Genomic DNA, 20,588 nt, shown 5'->3' with positions numbered 1-20,588 from the left:
GTATATATACCCAAAATCACTCTAGTTTTTTTGCAACTTTAACTCTCAAACCACATTTGCTTTTTTTTTTTTTGCTCTTTTCTACCCCAAACTAGGCATCAGTTTCCCAGCCATCCTTTCGCCTAGAAGGGAAAACCGAATATTCCCTTCTCCGGTTTCACAGTATTGCAGCAGTTCAGTCATCGGTGTTGAGCGTTCTCTCTCTTACACGCACAACACACAGTCGATCACTGACTCAGCCACCATCTTCACCACTCCACACCGTTTGAATATTCTCCCTAAGCTGCTTTTCCCGCATATTTTAACCAACACCCCCCCGACACTACAAACAAACCAACGAAACAAAAAACAAAACACTTCCCAGTTCCTCCCTATCCCCCCAATCCCAGACTGCACAGCTCACCCCCGCTATTTAATAGTAGTAGTGTTCGCCCCACCTCAGCACCGAGACATTTACCCCTCTTGGTCAACCCATTTCCTCACTCTCCCCGCCACCCTACATCGAATAATGTTGCCATACACTTCCATCCACGAGGCGGAAGCCGCCTTAGGCCGAGGCCTAACGGCAGCGGAGACCCTCTGGTTCAACTATTCCGCCAACAAATCCGATTACTTTCTATATTGCCACAACATCATTTTCCTCTTCCTTATTTTCTCACTTGTCCCCCTTTACTATCTGATTCTTGAATTCTTCTTCAGAAATTCTGTCCAGCCTTACAAAATTCAGCCCAAATTCAAGCTCTCCCTCTCTGATTACTTCAACTGCTACAAATCTGTCATGCGCATGTTCGTCATTGTTGTCGGCCCTCTTCAACTTCTCTCCTATCCCTCTATTAAGGTGCTTTTCCCTCTACCCTTTTCATCTTTTTCTTAGTTTTTTTGCAATGAGTTTCACAATGCAGGGAATCTGTGATTGCTCTCTGGGTTCAAGAATCCAATTGGTATGATGATTATTTGCTCTCTGATGGAGGGATTCTTGTGAATTTGGGAATGGGGATGGTGAAGATCGAGTTTCTTTTGTTGCTAAGACGACAAACACTGAACCCTTAACTACCATTAGACTATGTCTGATTCATTGGATGATCCTTCGATGTTTTCTATGCTTGGTTGTTCTCGATGTATGCAGACTTTGAACTGAACTTATTCTTTTTTTGTGTCTCAATAGATGATTGGGATAAGGACTAGCTTGCCGTTGCCATCGGTTTGGGAAATATTAGCTCAATTGACGATGTATTTTATGATAGAAGACTATACCAACTATTGGATCCACAGATTCTTGCATTGCAAGTGGGGTTATGAGAAAATTCACAAGGTTCACCACGAGTACACTGCGCCGATTGGATTTGCGGCGCCGTATGCTCATTGGGCGGAGGTTTTGATCCTCGGGATCCCAGCTTTCCTAGGGCCGTCCCTGGTCCCAGGGCATATGATTACATTTTGGTTGTGGATCGCGTTGAGGCAGATTGAGGCCATTGAGACTCACAGTGGGTAATGCACGCATGCTCTCTTCTTACTTACCTTTGCTACTGTGCTAGAAAGTTAATTTCTTTTTCACTTTTGAGCTTTGGTTGATTAAGGGTCATTATCGTTGTTGATTTTATTGGCTAATTTGACCATAATGATGTGTTAACAGCGTGCTATGGTCACTTTCTTTTTAACTGTTTGCTTTTGAGGATTAGAACTTATCCGTGTAAAGTAAATGTGAATTGGTGGGATCATTGACAATGAACTGAACTTTTTGCCTAGAGGAGAAGGATTCTGATTTTTTAAGGTGTCTTCTTTTTGTTCTCTATTTTATGAACCCTAGCTGCAACATCTTTCCCTTTTTTTCTGATTTTTCTTTTCACTTCCCTTTTCAAGGATCTCTTTAGCCTTTTCTTTTCTCTGGATTGATTGTTCAGTGAAATCGTGAATTAAATCTAAACATCAAAATAAATTAGTTGCATCATGGACTCACCCACTCGAGGATTGCACTGTCTGGTTTCAAGTTGCATCATGGGCTTGTCCACTTGAGCAGTGCAGTGTTGCAAAATCTATAAAAATTATTTCTCTTAGACAAATTTATGCGTGTAATAGAGCATTAACTTTTTAGTGTTCTATTTGGCAAAACTTGAGTGCAAATAGGAATTCAAGATGTCATGCATACACTTCTTGGTGTTTTTGTATATCCTCCACAATTCTCTATGATAATTTATGACTGATCTTGGTGCAGAAGTTCTTCATTCTTTTTATTTGATGCCTTAGTATGCAGTTTTTCTTAAGTGGAAAAATGTTGCAATCACCTTAATGTAGGATATGTTGTGACTGCATATTAAAGTGCTCTTACTATTACTCTGGCCCACATTTTTGCCTTGTGCTCGTCAATGGTAGATCAATCTTGGTTTTTGAATCTATACAATTGAATGCTTTAGCATGTATAAGATCAATGGACCACCTTTGGCATCAATAGACATGAGGATGCAATGTGGAATAGGTGCCAAAAAAGACCCTAGTTTTCTGAAACAAACATTTAAGAAACGGGACAATCTTTTTTTTTTTTTTTTTTGAAACTGGGCAATCATATATACAGATGATGCTTTGAATTCTTTTTCATATGTACAGGCTAATCTTCATACGGTTTTCTCTACTTGGACTTAATCAACTTGTTTTGAATCTAAAAGCTACAGATGAATTTCTTAGAAGTTAGGCGGTGGTGCTTCAAGTTACTCACCTGGAATAAATTAAAAGATGTACTAAGGTAGTGTTAAGATCTATGTTAAGAAGAACAGCATGTAATAATTTGAACCCAGTTGAGCCAGAGAAGAGGTTAAACAACAGCAAAATGTGCTTCTAATAACTTATGAACTGCATATTAGCCTTTGAAGGAACCATGATGCTTAAAGGTTTTTCAGTGCAGTAAATTTTCATTCGCTTAATTTGCATAGAATGACTGTTTCCTTATCACAGTTTTGATTAATAACATATGTTTTGATTTGGTGAAATGAGAATCTAAGTAGATGAATTTTGTATCTAATGTATGCCTTTGAAGACCTATACTAAAGTTATAATTGGATTGACATAACTTTTGATGTCAGGATTTGCTACTGTAAGGAGTCTATTATCACTTCAAGAAAAAGAAATTGAGATGAATACATGCTTTCAGTCATTTTTTTAATACTTGTTCTCCATCTTCCTGGTGAGGGAGACGAGCATGATTTATGTGATCACATGGACTACAATGCTCTAAAATTTACATGGATTACACCAAGCATTGAACTGTTATACTCGATTAACTTACTTGTCTTGGAGTGGCTACACATAATGTATCTTCAAGCCTTCATGACTGGAAGAGTCCTCAGGGCATGACTACATTGCATATGTTATATATGTTTAATTAGTGCAAGACAATATCTTGGATGATTTATCAGTTTTGACAAGTTATTCCGTTTCCGACTACAGTTATGGGCTTTTTCTTGTATAATTAGTACTTTGGGATGTGCATCCTATTCTGCAAATGCTGCTTTACATATCCTGTTGCGTATGCTTAGATTAATTTTACCTAGAAAAGGCTCCTGGGTATCACCCACGGCATGTCTTATAACTTATTTTCATCACAAAATTTTTATGCAGGTTTGACCTCCCCTGGACTCCTACGAAGTATATACCCTTCTATGGTGGTTCAGACTACCATGACTACCATCACTATGTCGGTGGCCTAAGCCAAAGCAATTTTGCTTCAGTTTTCACCTACTGTGATTACATTTATGGGACAGACAAGGTGATTCTAGAATTCAATTGACCTCATTAGGATTAATTTTCATTGATCCAGATTTGTTGTATTTTAACACCATAATACTCCTTTGCTTTTCTTCAATAGGGATACCGGTATCAGAAGAAAGTCCTCCAGCAGGTAATTGGTCAATTTTCTTTCTTGGCCTATTCCATCTAGCATGTATTGAAATGGTCTTTGGGTCCATACTCAAAAAAATTGCCTAGAGATTTGGTGTAGCTATCTTTCTACATTATCCTGTGATCCTTGGGCAAAAAGTCTAGAAGTGCTGATATCATTGTGGAGAGTAGGTTTTCCGTATTAGCTTGAAGATGAGTCAGCGAATTGCTACTTATATTAATCTTTTAAAGTGACAATATGTGTTAATTTGTTTTTCCAGCACTTATTGCCTCTGTGTCTAAGTTATTCTCATCATGGTTCTTAATAAGCATTGGTGCATTTTCTTTTGGTTACACTCTAAGAATCACCCTGGTTTATATTCATCTGGTTAATTGCTATTGGTCGGATGTCTAGTTTGACAGGATTCTTTGTTCATGTTGTTCAGCTACGAGATGGATTGGGAAATGATGGTGACCAATATGGAGTCCCCTTCGACACCTCTTCAGAAAGTCTGAAAGTTGACTGACTAGTTATGGGATATCAGAGTAGCAGAAAAGCCCTTCGAGCAATGTTTTCCTTTTCCAGTATGCATTCTGTTAGTCCCTAGTATTTAAAGCCGAAGCTTTTGAGGTGACCTCATCCATTGTTTTCGCAGTACTGAATCTACTGAAAGACTAGATGGTTCACTGTTTCTGAAGGGCGGATTGAGTAACCTTCCGAATTGTGATCTTTGTATAGCCTAGTTTGTCCCTTTCTTTCTGTTTCTGCTTTCCCTCAACATGATTCTAGTGGCGCATTAGTTTTAGTTCTCTGGTGCATGAACTTTGTTATGGTGCAGTAACTTCTTATCTAAATCTATGCTGGCCAAGCAACATTGCATTCGTTTAGGGTGTTTGCTCATGTAATGTACAAAATATGCCATTCTGGTCTTAGAATGTGCTAGCTCCTCCTTCTCAAAGGATGTTTTAACATCCTTCATCGCTGCGAAATTTCCCCTATTTTGCCTCTGAAGGCATTCTTGATCCGGTGTGAAGAGAAATATGACACATAAAGGAAACGAAGAGTGTACTGATATCAAAATCAAATTTAAACAAATGCCAAGAGAGATCTGGCATTATGCACTGCGCGTTGCAGAAGTAGTAAAAGTCTGAATCTGTTACCATATGTTACCTCGTCAATAGTTGTAGAAAGGACAAAGGCCCCTGCTAAGGGTGGTAGTTTTCTTTTCCATTTGAGGCCAACTGATCTGGACGAACTCTTATTCCTCTTGCTAAAGGATATGCTGGATGAAGGGCACAACGCAAGAAGCCCGTCTAGCTCAGTCGGTAGAGCGCAAGGCTCTTAACCTTGTGGTCGTGGGTTCGAGCCCCACGGTGGGCGTCTCTGTTTTTTGTTACGGAGAACCGCTGAAGGTGTTGGTAATAAAACCGACTAGTCCTAACTCCTATCATCCTATGTATGTAGTTGAACAGAAGATGCGCCATTCGATCTTGAGAATTGCGTGCAATTGCTCCACTTCTCCTTTTTCAGTGCCAAAAGTAAAATTACTGTTGTACTAGTAGCAGTAATCTACTCTTTAACATCCAGCCCCTCCCTCCCCTTGAAAACAGTGGCGACTACTTGAATTTAATACATACAGGACAGCAATATAAATGGATGTTTCTCGGAAATAGGGCAAGCCATTTTTCCCATATGCTAATTGTTAGTACGAAGACCCTTCAAACTATTGTGCAAGCAATAAAAGAGTAAAACAACAGAGGGGGGGGGGGGGGGTAGTATCAAGGTACAACATGGGCTTGCATTATTATTCAATGGGTCCTTTGCTTGAACTTAATAGAGGAGTATTTTTGCCCAATTTGTTGATGCATGTAAATCTACAGATGCCCCCTTAACTTCATTTGGCTTGAAAGCTCTCACATTTTCCACTTTGAATTTTCCCTTGTTGCTTTCATTTTACCCTACTTTTACGGCACTGGTGATCCTCGCCCTTATTATTGTTTTTCTTTTTAAAAAAATAAAAATGTATAGCGTCATGTATTATGGATATCCATTGGGCCTTCAATAAACTTGAAGTGCTTCACGGGTTCAAAATTTTTAAAGTTCCATGCAGACCCTGTTTGTGAACTGCGTATTGGTTTTACACTTTCCAGCTTGACCCCAGTCATGTCGCCCAAACAGTATGAAGTGCATGTGTGGAGTTGGTTAAAGGAGAAAACTTTTTCAGTTTTTCTTCTTGAATTAAGAAACACCGATGGAACATATTATTGATTCTTATATTATCTCAAGGATGTGTCATTCTTCAATTTTACAAAAAAAAAAAAAAAAAATTCTAAAAATTTACCATGTTTTGAGAGTTTTTCAAATAGGCCGATGAATATTTTACATTGCTCTTTTGCCTTCTCTTACTCTACTTTCCATTTTGATAGCTCAGAAAAAGGCAAAATACAAAAAAATATTGAATTTTCTAACAATTTAACGGGGATACAAGGAAGCTCCTTGTATTCTTTTGAGCTAATGTAGAACTGAAAAGGGACAAAAGTCCCTCCTTGGGTAGATAAGGGGTTCGAAACCCCTTACCTGCACTTCCCATCGAGAATTTCTTGAAATATTTTCGAAGATAATTTAGTTCCTTCCGAATTTTTAATAACTTAGTTGGGTCCATCTCCATCTCCCTCCCCTAGTACAGGATCAATCGTAAAAGTATTGTACTAAAAAAAAAAAAAGGGGATTGCAAAAAGCTAAAAGGAGAGTAAGAAAATTATTAACCCTCAGACGTTTGTGTTACTACTATTTATTGACTTTAGTGTACATTTGTACTCCTCTTCTGTCAGCCACGACCCAAACAGACTTTAATAAGATTCTCGGCAGAAAATATATATGCTGCAACTTTAAAAAGTGTATGTTGACATGCTGATGTTTCTCAGCCCAAATGCGTGAATCAAATCAAAAGTAATATGGTCAATTTTGGAGGTCAGAGGTTGGAGCTCAGAGAATTTAAGTAGCAAAAATATTTGTAAGTAATAGATCTGCAGTTAACATTTAATAATTCATGAATCAAGTGACATCAAAGTGATGCCCAGGTGGAATTTTAAACGTCAATGCTACTTCTTAGCTGACAAGTTAAAATGCAATAATAATATGTTAGCATGGAGCAGTAAAATCACGAACTTTGATCAAGCCAACCGGTCATAATCCTACAACAAACTTCAGCTTTCCGTGTTTTTGCTCATTCACCGGTCCATTCTGATTGTCCTTTGTTTGTAACTTTTCTAAAAGGCTAGAACTAAAGATTAGGCTCTTTTTTGGTTGTTTCCTGGACTGAATTGCCTTCTTTTCCCCGAGCATCTTAGGGGGAATGTTGCCATCTCAGTCTTTACCATACACATACGTACGCCAGATATCTGTAATAGCTGATCCTTATTGTTGACCTAGAATCATACCCCATGAATGATGGAGGGTAAACGGTAGTGTTTTTCATTTGCACATCTTATGAACTTTCTTTTTTGGGTAGAAATGATTAACTGCGAGGCTGAGTCGATGATTTGTTCGAGTGAAAACAGATGCAATGGATTCTAAGATGAAAGACAAAGATGGTTAACCTTTTTTATACTCGGGTTAGATTTGATAATCTTCCTTCCCATTCTCTATTCTTGATTTGTCCTTCATCATATATATTCTTTTCTTAGAAAAACAAGAAAGTTGAGGTTCAGACTTCTTTAAAGGGGTTAGTGACATGCAAGTCAGCAATACTTTTGACTTCATATTAATTATAGATCTTCTGTTTTACTGGTTTAGTGCGGACTGGTCCATATTTCGTAGCTGAATTGCCCACATCACATGAGGATGATTCAATTCGAATCAATAATATGTCGTTTTCTCTTCGTTTTGGCCCATTGAGGAGTTTAGAATTATTTGACTTAGGATTGCAGGTATTTTTGGATAGAGGGTGGAGAATAAAATCTATTGGGCACTTTTTCTAAACTTTCTTCCCACCTAGAATTTGACTACAAAAAATAAAGTTTTGCCAGCCATTTAACAATGAATTAGTGGCTAAGTTGAAAAAATATATATATATATATAGGCAGCATCTCTAGTAATGGAGTAATTGAGGAACCACCACTAAAATAGGTGCCAAATTCCTTCTTAATGCATGCAACAATACATAGCTTATGAACTGTCCACAATAAATGTTAGAAAAAAAAATAAAAAACCATATATAATGAGGATGGATAAGTGCTTCAATTCCATAGTTATACATATGTGGTTGCACGAGGAGGGTAATGTTTGCTCAATTGCAGAGAGAAAAATGGTAGGGCAAAAACAAAGTTCTGCAAAGGAATTCCAAAACTAAAAAATTTCTTGTAAGCACTAAAATCTGACAATGACAAGTGTGTGAAAGTTCATTTTATCTAAATTGTCAAACCCTTTGACATCAATCACCCTTCTCATCTTTCATGGCAGGAAATAATAATGTACTTCAATTACAATTTGCCAAAAGTTTGGAGGTTTTAATTAATTTATTGTTCTGTTCTGAGGCAGATATGTTCTCGTATAATACAGCTATAAATTCAGTCAATACAGAATTAATAGCGATGGTAAGTAGTAACGAACTAATTACTCTTTTAATTTAGATGTACGAATTTTGGTTAAAGAACCTATCTTAAATTTTTTTTTTTTTTTGGCTGGAGAAAAGGGACCACTTGAATAAAGAAGAATTTGAAACTAAGCACAACAAGATCAATACAATCTTTGTCTAATTTTCTCTTCTCCATAGCAACAATTAAAACGTAACTCGTATTTTTATTGGCTCAAGTGATTGTCACCCTCTTTAATCTAGGATCTTTTGATTCCGCCATTGATATAATATAATAGTAGTATATTGCTACTCACCAAAAAGTAAAAACCCACAACGAGAGAAAAGTGAGGCGTTGTGAAATGATAAAAAAAAGTTTAATGCGCTGATGGAAGAGGAAGCCTGTGCAGTGATATCCCCAATTCCAATTTCGATTCCAATTCCAATTCCATTGCTTTATAAAAACAGATGAATATTTTGATTGCACTATGATTTTGATGATACAGACAAACCCATTAAAAATTTTTGCACAATAATAAATCAAATGCTGTTTAATCATGTGGAGCCTTAGGTGTTGGGAGAAAGAATAATCTTTAATTATTTGCCAGAATACCATATGATGGTTTCCCGTGCGTTGATATCAAACTCAAAAAAAATGGGAAAAAAGAACTGTAGAAAGCATCACTCTCTCATGTGTGGGTGTGCATGTAATAAGGCAAAAGTCCAAAGTAGTCTGGCTGTAATTATTAATGTATGTCACCAACTCTGCTACTTGTAACATTTGAAAATTCTAAAGCTTGATTGCTAATAGATATGCAGATCCTTTTGAAGAAAAGGGGAGGGGGGGCCTTTCTTTTAAATATGTACTCATCATTTTACATTTTGACGAATTTTGAACGTGTTCTAAATTAGTCAGTCGTGTATGAAAGATTAATTTTAAAAAAATATATATATGATGATGAAGATACAATGACGATGAAAAAATATATTTGTGATGCAAGAAAATAATTATTTTTAATTAATGGTCAATACAGGCACACTAATCTATATCATGCAAACAAAAAAAAATTTCCAAATAATCGCCAAACCAAATTTACATAAATTAACCGAGTAAGAGAACCAACAAATTATCAATAAAGAAATGTACAATTCTATTACATTACTAAAAGTTTCTTTATACACTAATGGACTAATATTTTGTTTTTCTTAATAAACTATATTTTTTTTTTTTTTGTTACTATGTCGGGATTTGATGAACATATTATTGTATTATTGTCCAAGAAAAATCACAATGGTGGATTTTAATCAAAGTTCCTTTGTTTTTCCTTGATGTGTGCCTCTTTGTCTCTTAAGGCCACATGAAGAACAAGGCAAATAAACAAAAAAGAAAGCTCAAACAAAGCTTAGAACAGACAACTTCCCCTAAGATATAAAATTATGCAAAAACGCATTATTTTATGATATATAGCACGAAGAAGAAAATCTGTGAAGTAGGAAAGAGAGAGAGAAACGGACAAACAGCAAAAGGACTTACAGAGACCCACCAGACCTTCATCGTCAAGGCCCACAACAAGACTCCAACAACATAAAAAGAAAAAGGAAAAGTCGAAAGAATTGTTAAAGAGACACCATCAACAATTCAACATCCATCTTCCTCAATCGCGTGAACTTCCACCAACACAGCCTCGTCCATTCCATCCTACGACCATGCATCACTTTATTTTTTTTTCCTTGAGGAAATTGCCCGAATAGTCACCGAACTTTTTGAATCACACAGTTATGGTCACTTAACTTTCAAGAATAATGTATTTACTCGCGCTAAATTATTAGGAGTGTAAATTTTGAACCATTTTATTTGTTTTTAGGATTAAGGATCGCACGAATCACAAGACACAACCAAATCTGGATGAAAATAGATTGAATGGTCACACTTTTAATAGTTTAGTAGAAAAATACATGCTCCTAAAAGTTGAGTGGGCAAAACTATATATACAATCATTTAAAAAGTTCAATGGCTACCTGTCTAATTTACTCTTTTCCTTTTTCCAAGTCTGGTACTGTCATTAATTCAGACGAAAGTGAAAGGGGTATTTCAATTTTAGCATAAAGCCACCAATATAAAGACACGCAAGAATTAATTTGTTCGAGCCATTGTAAGTTAATCTTTTGGGGGTGAAATAACTATAAGCTGATCTGTTCTTTTTTTCTTTTTTTTTTTTGACTTCTCAATCTGTGCCTTAAGTGTATACATGATAAAGCACACCGAAAAAGAGGAAAAGGGTTCATTATAAGATTCTGTCACCATTCCTACCTCCCTAGAATACACTTTTGGAAAATGTAAATTTTAAGCTTTTACAAACAAAAAATAATAATAATTGACAACTAGAAGATCCCATGTTTCTTACCATATTATAAGCCCTTTTTTATTAGTTTCTAAAATTATGGAGAAATACAGATATTGGGTTTGTGGGAGGTTGAAGAAAATAGCATTAAACAAATGTTTTGTAAGCAGCTGATGAACAAAGGGTACGTCGCTAATTACTCCCCATTTGCCTGCAGAGCATAAGAAGAAGAGTAAAATCAAGCATAAGCGGTGGGTCTCTAACTGTCAAGTGATCTGATAATTAAGAAGTTTAAATTTCTATAACACAAGAAGTTGGACTTAATTCAGAAAGAGAAGAACGTAGAGAACACACAGTTAATTGAAATAAATACGTAACATCTTTCAGTAGTGTATCAGACAACCTCCTGGAATTAAACATGTATGGCTAACATTAGGAAATAATACTAAGTCAATTACTTCTTCACCGACAAGGTATACTCCTTCTATGGCAAGTTAAAATCTCAATTCATTATTATTATTCAACTCATAAAAACGTCAACTTTCTAACCAATACGCCATGTTTTGTCAAATACTAAATATTACTGTGCTTAAAAGCTCATACAATTATCTGAAAACTGGAATTTAACCGCTTTCTCTTTACGTTAAATTGCACTTGCACCCTCCGAGCCTCGTTGTAATTACAGAATCCTACCTTCAAGTTTTAAGAATGTGATGACACCCTTCAAAGACCTGGTATGATATCAAGTTTTAACCACTCTCCCATCTAGTTGTTGATTTCAGCATTAAATGTGCATTGAATTTCAAAATTACCATTATGAATACCATTAAGAGGAGAGTCATTGATGACTTAACATGCAGGTGTCAAGATGAGTGACTTTGGCGAAGAATTATAATTGGGCAGTGATGGGTAAAATTGGGTTAATTCATTTATATCCATTTGATAAATAGATCAAAATGAGTCAATCCATTAAAAAAATGGGTATTCATTTATGACTCATTCGAAATTTTACTTTTTTTAAAAAAATTTTCTCACATGTTATTTGATAAGAAGTAATAACATTTTTTTATTATTAGATTGGTAGAGAGTTCAAATTTATCTGCTTAACACCCACTAAAAATTGAGTTTAAATGTATAATTATTTTTACATTGATATAAATATGTGTGCCTAGTCAACTTGCTATCTATCAATTAAATGGGTTTAATTGGATACCCATTTAGATTCATTCAAAATTTCTTGCATATCTAGGTCCACTTATTAGTGAATGAGTTTGGAAGAGTCAATATAATTGAATTGTGATTGATACCTCTACTCACGTGAACAAAATAATTCAACTAGTTGACTTGGAAAGTAACTTATGTCACTTCTAAAATTTAGAAGAAAGGACTAAGAAATGATATTAAACCCTAAGAGAAACTAATTTTACTCTCTATTTGTGATTTAATTCTCAGAATTCTCATTTGATGTCTTGGTCTTTTTTTGGTCCTCAAGCCAATATTATTTATATATATATATGAATAACAAGCTTCATTTATGATGCGTTACTGTTGTGTTTGGGTATGTGTATATATATATATATATTTTAATTATTCAAGAGGGAAGAACTCGAGAGAGCTGAATCAAGAACTTCAATGTCATCTAAACAATGCACCTACAAGTTAAACTAAATCTTGGGACATTGTTTCCCTTTTTCTTTTTGTACTAAAAACAATGGTAATGATCCGACAAGTTCCTTTACCATTATTTCCAAAGCTTCATTCAATCAAATGTAAAAACATCATAGTTCCAAATTACAGAAAATATAAAAGCTCTTTTACCTAGCTTTTCTAACCAAATTTGCTCTTAGATTAAATTTTCAAAATGTATATCAATTCGACCTCTTTAACTGAAAATTTTCAATTGTATGAATTGCAATTTTTATGATTTTTTTTTGTTGAGTTTCTGAATAAAAATCGACTAAGACATGATCCAGTTTATATTTTTATATCACATGCATCACAGGCCAAAAAATAGAGTTATACTATTATTTTTCTATAAAAACTTTTCAAAAATGCAATTCAAACAGGCTATATACATGGTGACTTGATCACGTAAAATTCTAAATTATAGCACAAGTCTCTAAAACATTTGTTTGGATAGCAAATTATTTCAAATAATATTTCGTTTACATTATAAAAACATTTCTTAACCCACATTTTTATATTTTCAACCACCTTTTTATCTCACATACATCACATCACAAAAAGTGCTATAGTAATTATTTCAAATTATATTTTTTTAATTAAGTAAAATTTAGATATTAAAATTTCGACGTTAAGAAGTCCAAGTAATATAAATTATCTTTTTCTTTTGCTAATAATAAAAAAAAAAGGAGGACTAGGGTGATGTCAATTACTCCATAGATTTTGTCCACGGGCAGCAACTGAGGAGGAGGAGGCGGTGGAGGAAGGGTTTGGAAGCTTCTATTCATCTTAGACATCTACGGTAAAAAGGCGCGTGCCCTTCTGTTACTTCACTCGTGGAGTAGTAGTGGCAGTACTACTCCTCTACGCTCCTATTACTACTGCTACTACAAAACTAGAAGCTTAGAGTACTATTTTCTTTCTTCGTTTCTCACCATTGTATTGTAGTCCTCAGCTCAGCTCAGCTAACCCTTTCACCACTCTCTCCCTCTCTCTCTCTCTCTCCTCTCTCTCCCGCAGATTCTTTGACAGTTTCACTAAACCCCACCTCCACCCCCAGCTTCCCCCCCTTTCCTTCCTCTCCACACCCCCATTGCTACCATCCCACTTTCTCTCGTCCCTTCATTGGTTCCTCCCACCTCGGAAACTAAATAAGAAAACAAAAAAAACAAGAAAGAAAGCCAGCATCACCACCGGATCACTGCCGGAGTCCTCCATGGACCACCGGCAACAGCCACCCTCTTCTCCTCCACCTCCAGCCACCTTCCCCGGCTGAATGCAAACCCCCCCCCCCCATGTCAAAGCTACATCATCCCTGAGTTAACAACCCTTCATCAGCAATTCGTACCGATTTCTCTTCTTCTTTAGCACTTTCAAAAACCTTTGCACCACTTAATTTACTCGGAAAAACAAAACCTTTAAAAAAAAAAAAAAACTACTACCATTTTTCCCACATAGTAATACACGTTCAAAACACACACACACACAGAGTTGGGAGTGGAAGCTGGAAAGCGAGAAATAATATTAATGGCTGCAGCAACCAACACTAACACGCAGGCAGCTCTGGAATCAACAACAACAGCAACAGCAACGGCCACCTCGGCATCCCTATCAGCTGATGAACTGACAGCCAAGGCAGTTCACAAGAGATATGAAGGTTTGGTGATGGTACGGACGAAAGCTGTAAAGGGCAAAGGGGCTTGGTACTGGGCTCATCTCGAACCTATTTTGGTTCACAATTCTGATACTGGTTTGCCTAAGGCTGTCAAGCTCAGGTGTTCCCTCTGTGAAGCTGTTTTTTCCGCATCCAACCCTTCAAGAACTGCCTCTGAGCATCTCAAGAGGGGTACTTGTCCCAATTTTAGTACTGCTGTCAAGTCCATTTCTTCTATGCCCTCCTCATCCACTCCTACTGTCAATTTCATGTCCTCATCGCCTCCTTCTTCCTCCCAAGTACAACAGCCACACCACAACCACCGCAAGCGTAGCGCTGGTGGAGGCCGTGGTGGTGCTGTAAATATTGGCTTGTCGCCGTCGAGCGCTACTCCTACCTCGAGCGCTTATCAAGTTCCACCATTGGCTATTGTTGATCCTTCGAGATTTGCAGTCGAGTTGGCATACCCGCCTATAACTAGTACTGTTGTCGTCACTGCTGCTGCTGCTGCTGCTAGTAGTAGCGGCGGTGGTGGAGGTGCCATGTTTGCTGCTGCTTCTCAACAACAACATCAACATCAGCAGCATTTGATGTTATCAGGTGGGAAAGAGGATTTGGGAGCATTGGCCAGGTTGAAGGATGATGTGAAGAGGCTGAAGAGTCCTAAAACATCGCATGGTCCGGCATTGAGCAAGAACCAAATTGATTCTGCACTTGACTATCTTGCTGATTGGGTGTATGAGTGTTGTGGGACAGTGTCATTTTCAAGTCTTGAGCATCCTAAATTTAAGGCATTTCTTAACCAGGTTGGTCTGCCTGCAATTTCAGGGAGGGACTTTTCCGGGTCCAGATTGGATAACAAGTATGAGGAAGCTAGGGCCGAGTCTGAGGCCAAAATTAGGGATGCCATGTTTTTCCAGATTGCTTCTGATGGTTGGAAGTCGAGGAATTATGGGTATGTGGGAGAGGAGAATTTAGTGAATTTGGCTGTCAATCTTCCCAATGGGACCAGTGTGTTTAGGAGGGCAGTGTTTACCAGTGGTTTTGTGCCCTCAAAGTATGCAGAGGAAGTGTTATGGGACACTGTCACAGAAATTTGTGGGAATAACGTGCAACAATGTGCGGGCATTGTCGCTGACAAGTTTAAGGCCAAGGCATTGAGAAATTTAGAAAACCAAAATCATTGGATGGTTAATCTTTCTTGTCAGTATCAAGGGTTCTGTAGTTTGATTAAGGACTTGAGCAAAGAGCTTCCGTTGTTCAAGAATGTGACTGAGAATTGTTTAAAACTTGCAAATTTCGTCAATAGTAAGTCTCAGATAAGGAACAGCTTTCATAAGTATCAGTTGCAAGAGTATGGACATGCTGGATTACTGAGAGTACCTTTGCGTGGCTTTGAGGGTTCGGATTTTGGGCCTGTTTACACTATGGTGGAGGATATTTTGAGTTATGCACGGGCACTTCAGTTGGTAATACATGATGAGTCGTATAAGATTGTTTCGATGGAGGAACCAATTGCTAGTGATATTGAAGAGATGATGAGGAATCCGCACTTTTGGAATGAATTGGAAGCTGTACATTCATTAGTAAAACTGATCAAGGTCATGGCGCAGGATATTGAGACAGAGAAGCCAAGGGTTGGACAATGCCTTCCTCTTTGGGAGGAACTTAAGTTGAAGGTCAAAGAATGGTGTTCTAAGTTTCATATTGCTGAAGGGCTTGTGGAGAAAATAATTGAAAGGAGATTTAAAAAGAACTATCATCCGGCCTGGGCTGCTGCATTCATTTTGGATCCTCTGTATTTGATCAGGGACACTAGTGGGAAGTACTTGCCACCTTTCAAATGCTTGACACCAGAGCAAGAGAAGGATGTTGATAAACTCATTACCAGGCTTGTATCTAGGGAGGAAGCTCACATTGCATTGATGGAGCTCATGAAATGGAGAACAGAAGGACTTGATTCTGTTTATGCCCAAGCTGTACAGTTGAGACAGAAGGATCCTAACACGGGGAAGATGAAAATTGCCAATCCGCAAAGTAGTAGGCTTGTATGGGAAACTTATCTTACAGAGTTCAAGTCCTTGGGGAAAGTTGCAGTCAGACTGATTTTCCTTCATGCGACGTCCTGTGGGTTCAGATGCAATTGGTCTTTATTGAAATGGATGAGTGCTCATTCCCATTCAAGGGTAGGCATGGACAGGGCTCAGAAGTTGATCTTCATTGCAGCTCATTCAAAGCTTGAGAGGCGGGATTTTTCCAGTGAAGAAGATAGGGATGCAGAGCTCTTTGCTTTGGCTAACGGTGAGGACGATGTGCTCAATGATGTTTTTGTTGATACTTCCTCTGTGTAACATTCATTGTTTCTTCTCTTTTCTATCATTCTAAATTTTCTAGAATTTTTAATTAATTCTTTCTACAACTCGGTAGTCCTACTTTTGTTTCTTTAAGAAGATTTCGGCGCAGTTGGTTGAAAGAGAGGAGGATATTATTTGATGTTATCAGCAATTCCTTATGGAGGGTAACTTCTTGTTTGTAAAGATAAGTCATGAATAGAGCTTGCAGGATAGAAAGGATGATGTAACATTTTTGTTCCTTCATTAATTTGGAATGAAAACCATTTATAGCGAATTTCTTTCTTTTTGCCATGTGTTTTAGATCAAACCTTACTGTCTTCATAAAATTTATTACTTGTTCATTTTGTGCTGTTTATGTTTCTCTTCGGAACTCTCTCTCCTTGATTTGGCTTCTTGTCAAAAATTTCTGATCTGCTTTCCTACCTCTTTTGTGCTTTGCACTTCAGCTGCAGCTGAACCCTATTTACACTCTTATGAGCTTTAGACTGGACAGAGTACTTTTTTTGGAATGAGTAGCTTCATAAAACTTGATATTTACCCAGCCATATTTTGCTGTCTTTTAAGTTTGTGCCAGAAATGTTTCTGTCAGAAAAATTGCAAGATCACCGAGTTCTTAACCCCTCAATCCTTCCTTATTTTGAAAGGTGTTGGGACCTCTTCTGCTAAGTAATCTTGTATTCAATACAACACCTTTTCAAGTTCATCTCTGTTTCTGGTAGTTCAAGATCACAATTCCTGCTATTTTGAGAAAGTCTCAGAATCCCTCAATCCAACGGGTTAATTTTCCTATTTAATGATGACACTCTTAAGCGAACTTGCGTCAAATCTCTTGATGTCCATCCTAAAAGGGTCATCCAGATTGAAGGTAAGTATTAGCTATAGTCTTTCTTCCCATTCCAGTTTCCCGTGCCATCATGGAATAGGGAACCAGTTTCCTGCAAATCTAACACCACTCCGAGCAAGTGATGGTTTTCTGGACAAAGGAGGCAGGCAAGGAACTGTAATACAACTGTAATATTGGGTGAGTTTTCATAACTAGGAGTGGTTTTTGTCCTTGTCAATAGCTTGATCTTCCTTTTTGAATGATATGCCTTTCAATTGCCTGCTAAAGTTGTTTGCCCTTTGTTACCAAAATGATATATTTACACAGATCATATGCATAGTGTACAGAAATCCTTCAGTCTGACTTCCATCCCATACAAACAAGATTCTTAATTTACTTGCTGTGTTATTTCCTGTCTTTTGAACAAGTATTCATTTTTGCAAGAATGGTAAGAGAGATGACATTTGTCTGCCTCTTGACAGCTCTAGTTCGGTTTAATTGTCTTGTCTAGATAAATTTATCTTGCAATTATCTGAAAAAAGATGCTAGTTTTATGCTAATGGAATATTTTCACCTCTGATGGCAGAAGCATTTGCTGGGGACAATTTCAGACTAGAGAGACCGCCATAGGATGCTTGGTTGGTAGTGAAACGGTGAGATCATGATTTAAAAGGAGAATTTCACGTAGAGGATCCAAGAAAGGGTATGATTTGAGTTTCACGGTGTTCTTGTAAAAAGGCCAGAGTGCACTGGATCCATATGGTGGCAAAACAAAAATTTGCAACTAGGGTCAACCTATGAGACTTGCTATTTCATGATTTCCTACGAACTTCCAGCTTTGACAAGGCTGGAGCCCCACAGGAAAAGCAGTGCAGTGGAGGTCGATTTCCAATTTTTGGTGGTTATGGTCCTTATGGGGAGAGAGAGAAAAAGGGCTCTTAAGTTAAATCATCTTTGGTTAACTTCTCTTTTAAACATTTCAAAGCTTGTGATGTTCATGCAGAGTCATCGGATGATGCTCCCCATGATTGCTGAAAAGGTTGCGAGAGGACCCAAAGCAGAAGAAGCTGTCGGCATGAAGCAATACGAAAGATGCTTGACAGTGATTTGGCAACAAAGGGTAACTAATTTTGCTGGTTCCAGATAGCTTTGAGAAACAAAGAATCATCATTATTTGGTAATGGTATTATAATTTTTATCCACATATTTTCCTATGCCAGTTCCCATGATATGATCATCATACATCATGATGTTGTTAAATTTCAATCTTATAGATGACTAGCGTTTCATCGTTCGTATCATCGTGATGCCTTCTGTTTTGTTGTTGCAATTTTAATCTTATATAGATGACCTGACTGGTGTTTCATTTCATTGTTGTTACAGAGGCCTGCTTTTGATTAGTTTTAAACGATGAGTTTGCAGGGAGAAACAAAAAAAAAAAAAAAAAAAAAAAGTTTGTTGCTGTTGTCACCTTTCCAAGGAGTCGGGTTCATTTAATATTGAAATTTATTGGTTGAAAGATCTTCGTATTTCATGGCCAATGCTAGAAGTAGGGATGTGAGGAACTGCACAGACGTATGCTGTTGTTATGTTTTTGGTATGGCTGGCTAGAATGTTTTACGCCAAGAAAATTGCTGATGCTATTTCATACTCTTCTATAATCCCCCCGTCTCTTCTACACCATGGAACATTTTGGTTCATTAATTAAGGTTGTGAGAACCATAACTTCACAAAATCATTCACAATTGTGAAGGTATGTATATATATATGCCATAATATGGCTCTCTCTGTAAACATGTGGTTTTTCTTCTGATCTTTTCTGGAAAGCCAATTATATTTGTTCGAGCTTTCTTGGTTTTTATGCATTGCAAGTTTTGTGGCCTGTTGCAGAACTCGGTACTTTCACTCGAATTGTCATCAACTGGTATGATTGATTTTTTTTTTATTTTTTTTTTGGAGTGGAGAAGGTGGTGTAGTTGTCAACAAACGATGCTTCCATCATAACACATGAAGCATTATTATTAGATTCTTCAAGTCTTCTCTAACCCCTGCCTCTGCTGCAGTGCTGATGGTATCATCAGTTAAAGCAAAGCATTTTCCCAATAATGGAAAGCTGACTCTGACAATTTTACGTCTCTTCTTCGTAGTAGTAGTAAATAGTGAACTACTTACGATATCAATTAGTATCCTTTTGTTTTTTTAATGGACGACTAGGTAGTTATTTTCAAAAGAAAATTATGCTGTATCATATGATATGATATGATATCCCTCACTTTACGAACCCCACTCCCCACTGAGCTTTTTGAATGTCACGCACTCACTCGCATTATCGTACTGGATTAGGTCATTCCCAAATTATTTACGTTTTGTCTAATGTATACATTCATGTCCGATAGTGTAAAGAAGAAATTACTATTATTTACTGTCAGTGTATAATTTATTGAAATAATTTATTTACCTCTTAATTAGTGTCGCTGCAATTTTACACCTAAACTAACAAATGAAAAAAAAAGAACAATAAACGCATGTAACTAATACCTATCTATATATATCAGTCATCCAAAAGAAAAGAAACTTGCTTTGTAAACGTATATATGCATCGGGTCCGAAATTACCAAGAAACATGTCTGGAATTAACCTTGTGCTATTTCCCATCAAAATCAGTAATGGTCCTTATACCTAGCAGCGACGCTCTGAAAAATACCACCATTAAGAAATGACGTACGTATTCGACACCGAACAAGATTAAATACGCCGGACCGGACGGCCAAATACATACGATAATTTCAGTTCCAAAAAAAAAAAAAAGAAGCCCATCAAATAGGTAGAAATTAATTGAAATGATGAATTAGTAGTATTAATTTTTTTGAAAGGTTATTTATGGTGAGCTAGGAAGAGTAGGGCGGTTGAAATGGGAAATTAGTAGTACAGTAGTATTGTAGATTCATTTGATGGTGGTACCAACTTGGTTTGGTTGTGTCATGTAATTGCTTGTTTAGTGGAAGGACAAAAATTCTTGTCGGCAGAGATTAGTTACAGGGTCTAAACGTAAAAAGGTTAATTAACAATGACCACTCACCAACTAAATTAAAGACAGACCACTGTACAATTCTCGCTTTTTTGGAGACTGATCATATTTTTAACCCAGTATGCTATCCAATATGCATCACTCCACTCACCCGCCAAGATAAAGGAGGGAGGTATAATCATTGATGTAGGACGACATTTTTCTCTTTCTACAAGAATCTTTTCCCATCCAATGCTCCTTCCTTGTAATTAATTTTTTTCTTC

The 20,588-nt window shown here is 37.1% G+C and overlaps 2 protein-coding genes and 1 non-coding gene across 5 annotated transcripts; all 3 read left to right on the top strand.

Annotated features, from left to right (window-relative positions):
- The first annotated feature begins 327 nt into the window (after positions 1-327).
- Positions 328-4,749, top strand: LOC140004139 (methylsterol monooxygenase 1-1-like). 2 transcript variants are annotated; one of them, XM_072061962.1, is made up of 5 exons: positions 328-838; positions 1,166-1,488; positions 3,610-3,757; positions 3,857-3,889; positions 4,314-4,749. In XM_072061962.1, the coding sequence occupies exons 1-5, from the start codon at positions 509-511 to the stop codon at positions 4,392-4,394; spliced, it is 915 nt and encodes a 304-aa protein (XP_071918063.1). In that variant the 5' UTR covers positions 328-508; the 3' UTR covers positions 4,395-4,749. The 2 variants fall into 2 exon arrangements, with proteins under 2 accessions (XP_071918063.1, XP_071918064.1); XM_072061963.1 differs by having other exon boundaries at positions 366-838; positions 4,283-4,561.
- A 426-nt stretch (positions 4,750-5,175) lies between these two features.
- On the top strand, positions 5,176-5,248 carry TRNAK-CUU (transfer RNA lysine (anticodon CUU)). Its single transcript has one exon. It is a non-coding gene; the product is annotated as a tRNA-Lys (tRNA).
- An 8,145-nt stretch (positions 5,249-13,393) lies between these two features.
- LOC140004136 (uncharacterized) lies at positions 13,394-19,168 on the top strand. Of its 2 annotated transcripts, XM_072061742.1 has the most exons (2): positions 13,394-16,421; positions 17,884-19,168. In XM_072061742.1, the coding sequence occupies exons 1-2, from the start codon at positions 13,994-13,996 to the stop codon at positions 17,925-17,927; spliced, it is 2,472 nt and encodes an 823-aa protein (XP_071917843.1). In that variant the 5' UTR covers positions 13,394-13,993; the 3' UTR covers positions 17,928-19,168. The 2 variants fall into 2 exon arrangements, with proteins under 2 accessions (XP_071917843.1, XP_071917842.1); XM_072061741.1 differs by lacking the exon at positions 17,884-19,168 and having other exon boundaries at positions 13,396-16,748.
- The last annotated feature ends 1,420 nt before the right edge of the window (positions 19,169-20,588 follow it).

The sequence above is a fragment of the Coffea arabica genome, chromosome 8e (genome assembly GCF_036785885.1).
Source record: "Coffea arabica cultivar ET-39 chromosome 8e, Coffea Arabica ET-39 HiFi, whole genome shotgun sequence".
Lineage (NCBI taxonomy): Eukaryota > Viridiplantae > Streptophyta > Magnoliopsida > Gentianales > Rubiaceae > Coffea > Coffea arabica.
This window is presented reverse-complemented; position numbering and strand designations above follow the sequence as displayed.

What these genes read in the sequence shown, in the direction of transcription:
- LOC140004139 (XM_072061962.1), top strand. Translation starts at nt 509, where the DNA reads ATGTTGCCATACACTTCCATCCACGAGGCGGAAGCCGCCTTAGGCCGA. An exon ending in TCTCCTATCCCTCTATTAAG is followed by an intron (nt 839 to 1,165) that starts GTGCTTTTCCCT and finishes GTGTCTCAATAG; the next exon opens with ATGATTGGGATAAGGACTAG. An exon ending in AGAAGAAAGTCCTCCAGCAG is followed by an intron (nt 3,890 to 4,313) that starts GTAATTGGTCAA and finishes CATGTTGTTCAG; the next exon opens with CTACGAGATGGATTGGGAAA.
- LOC140004136 (XM_072061741.1), top strand. Translation starts at nt 13,994, where the DNA reads ATGGCTGCAGCAACCAACACTAACACGCAGGCAGCTCTGGAATCAACA.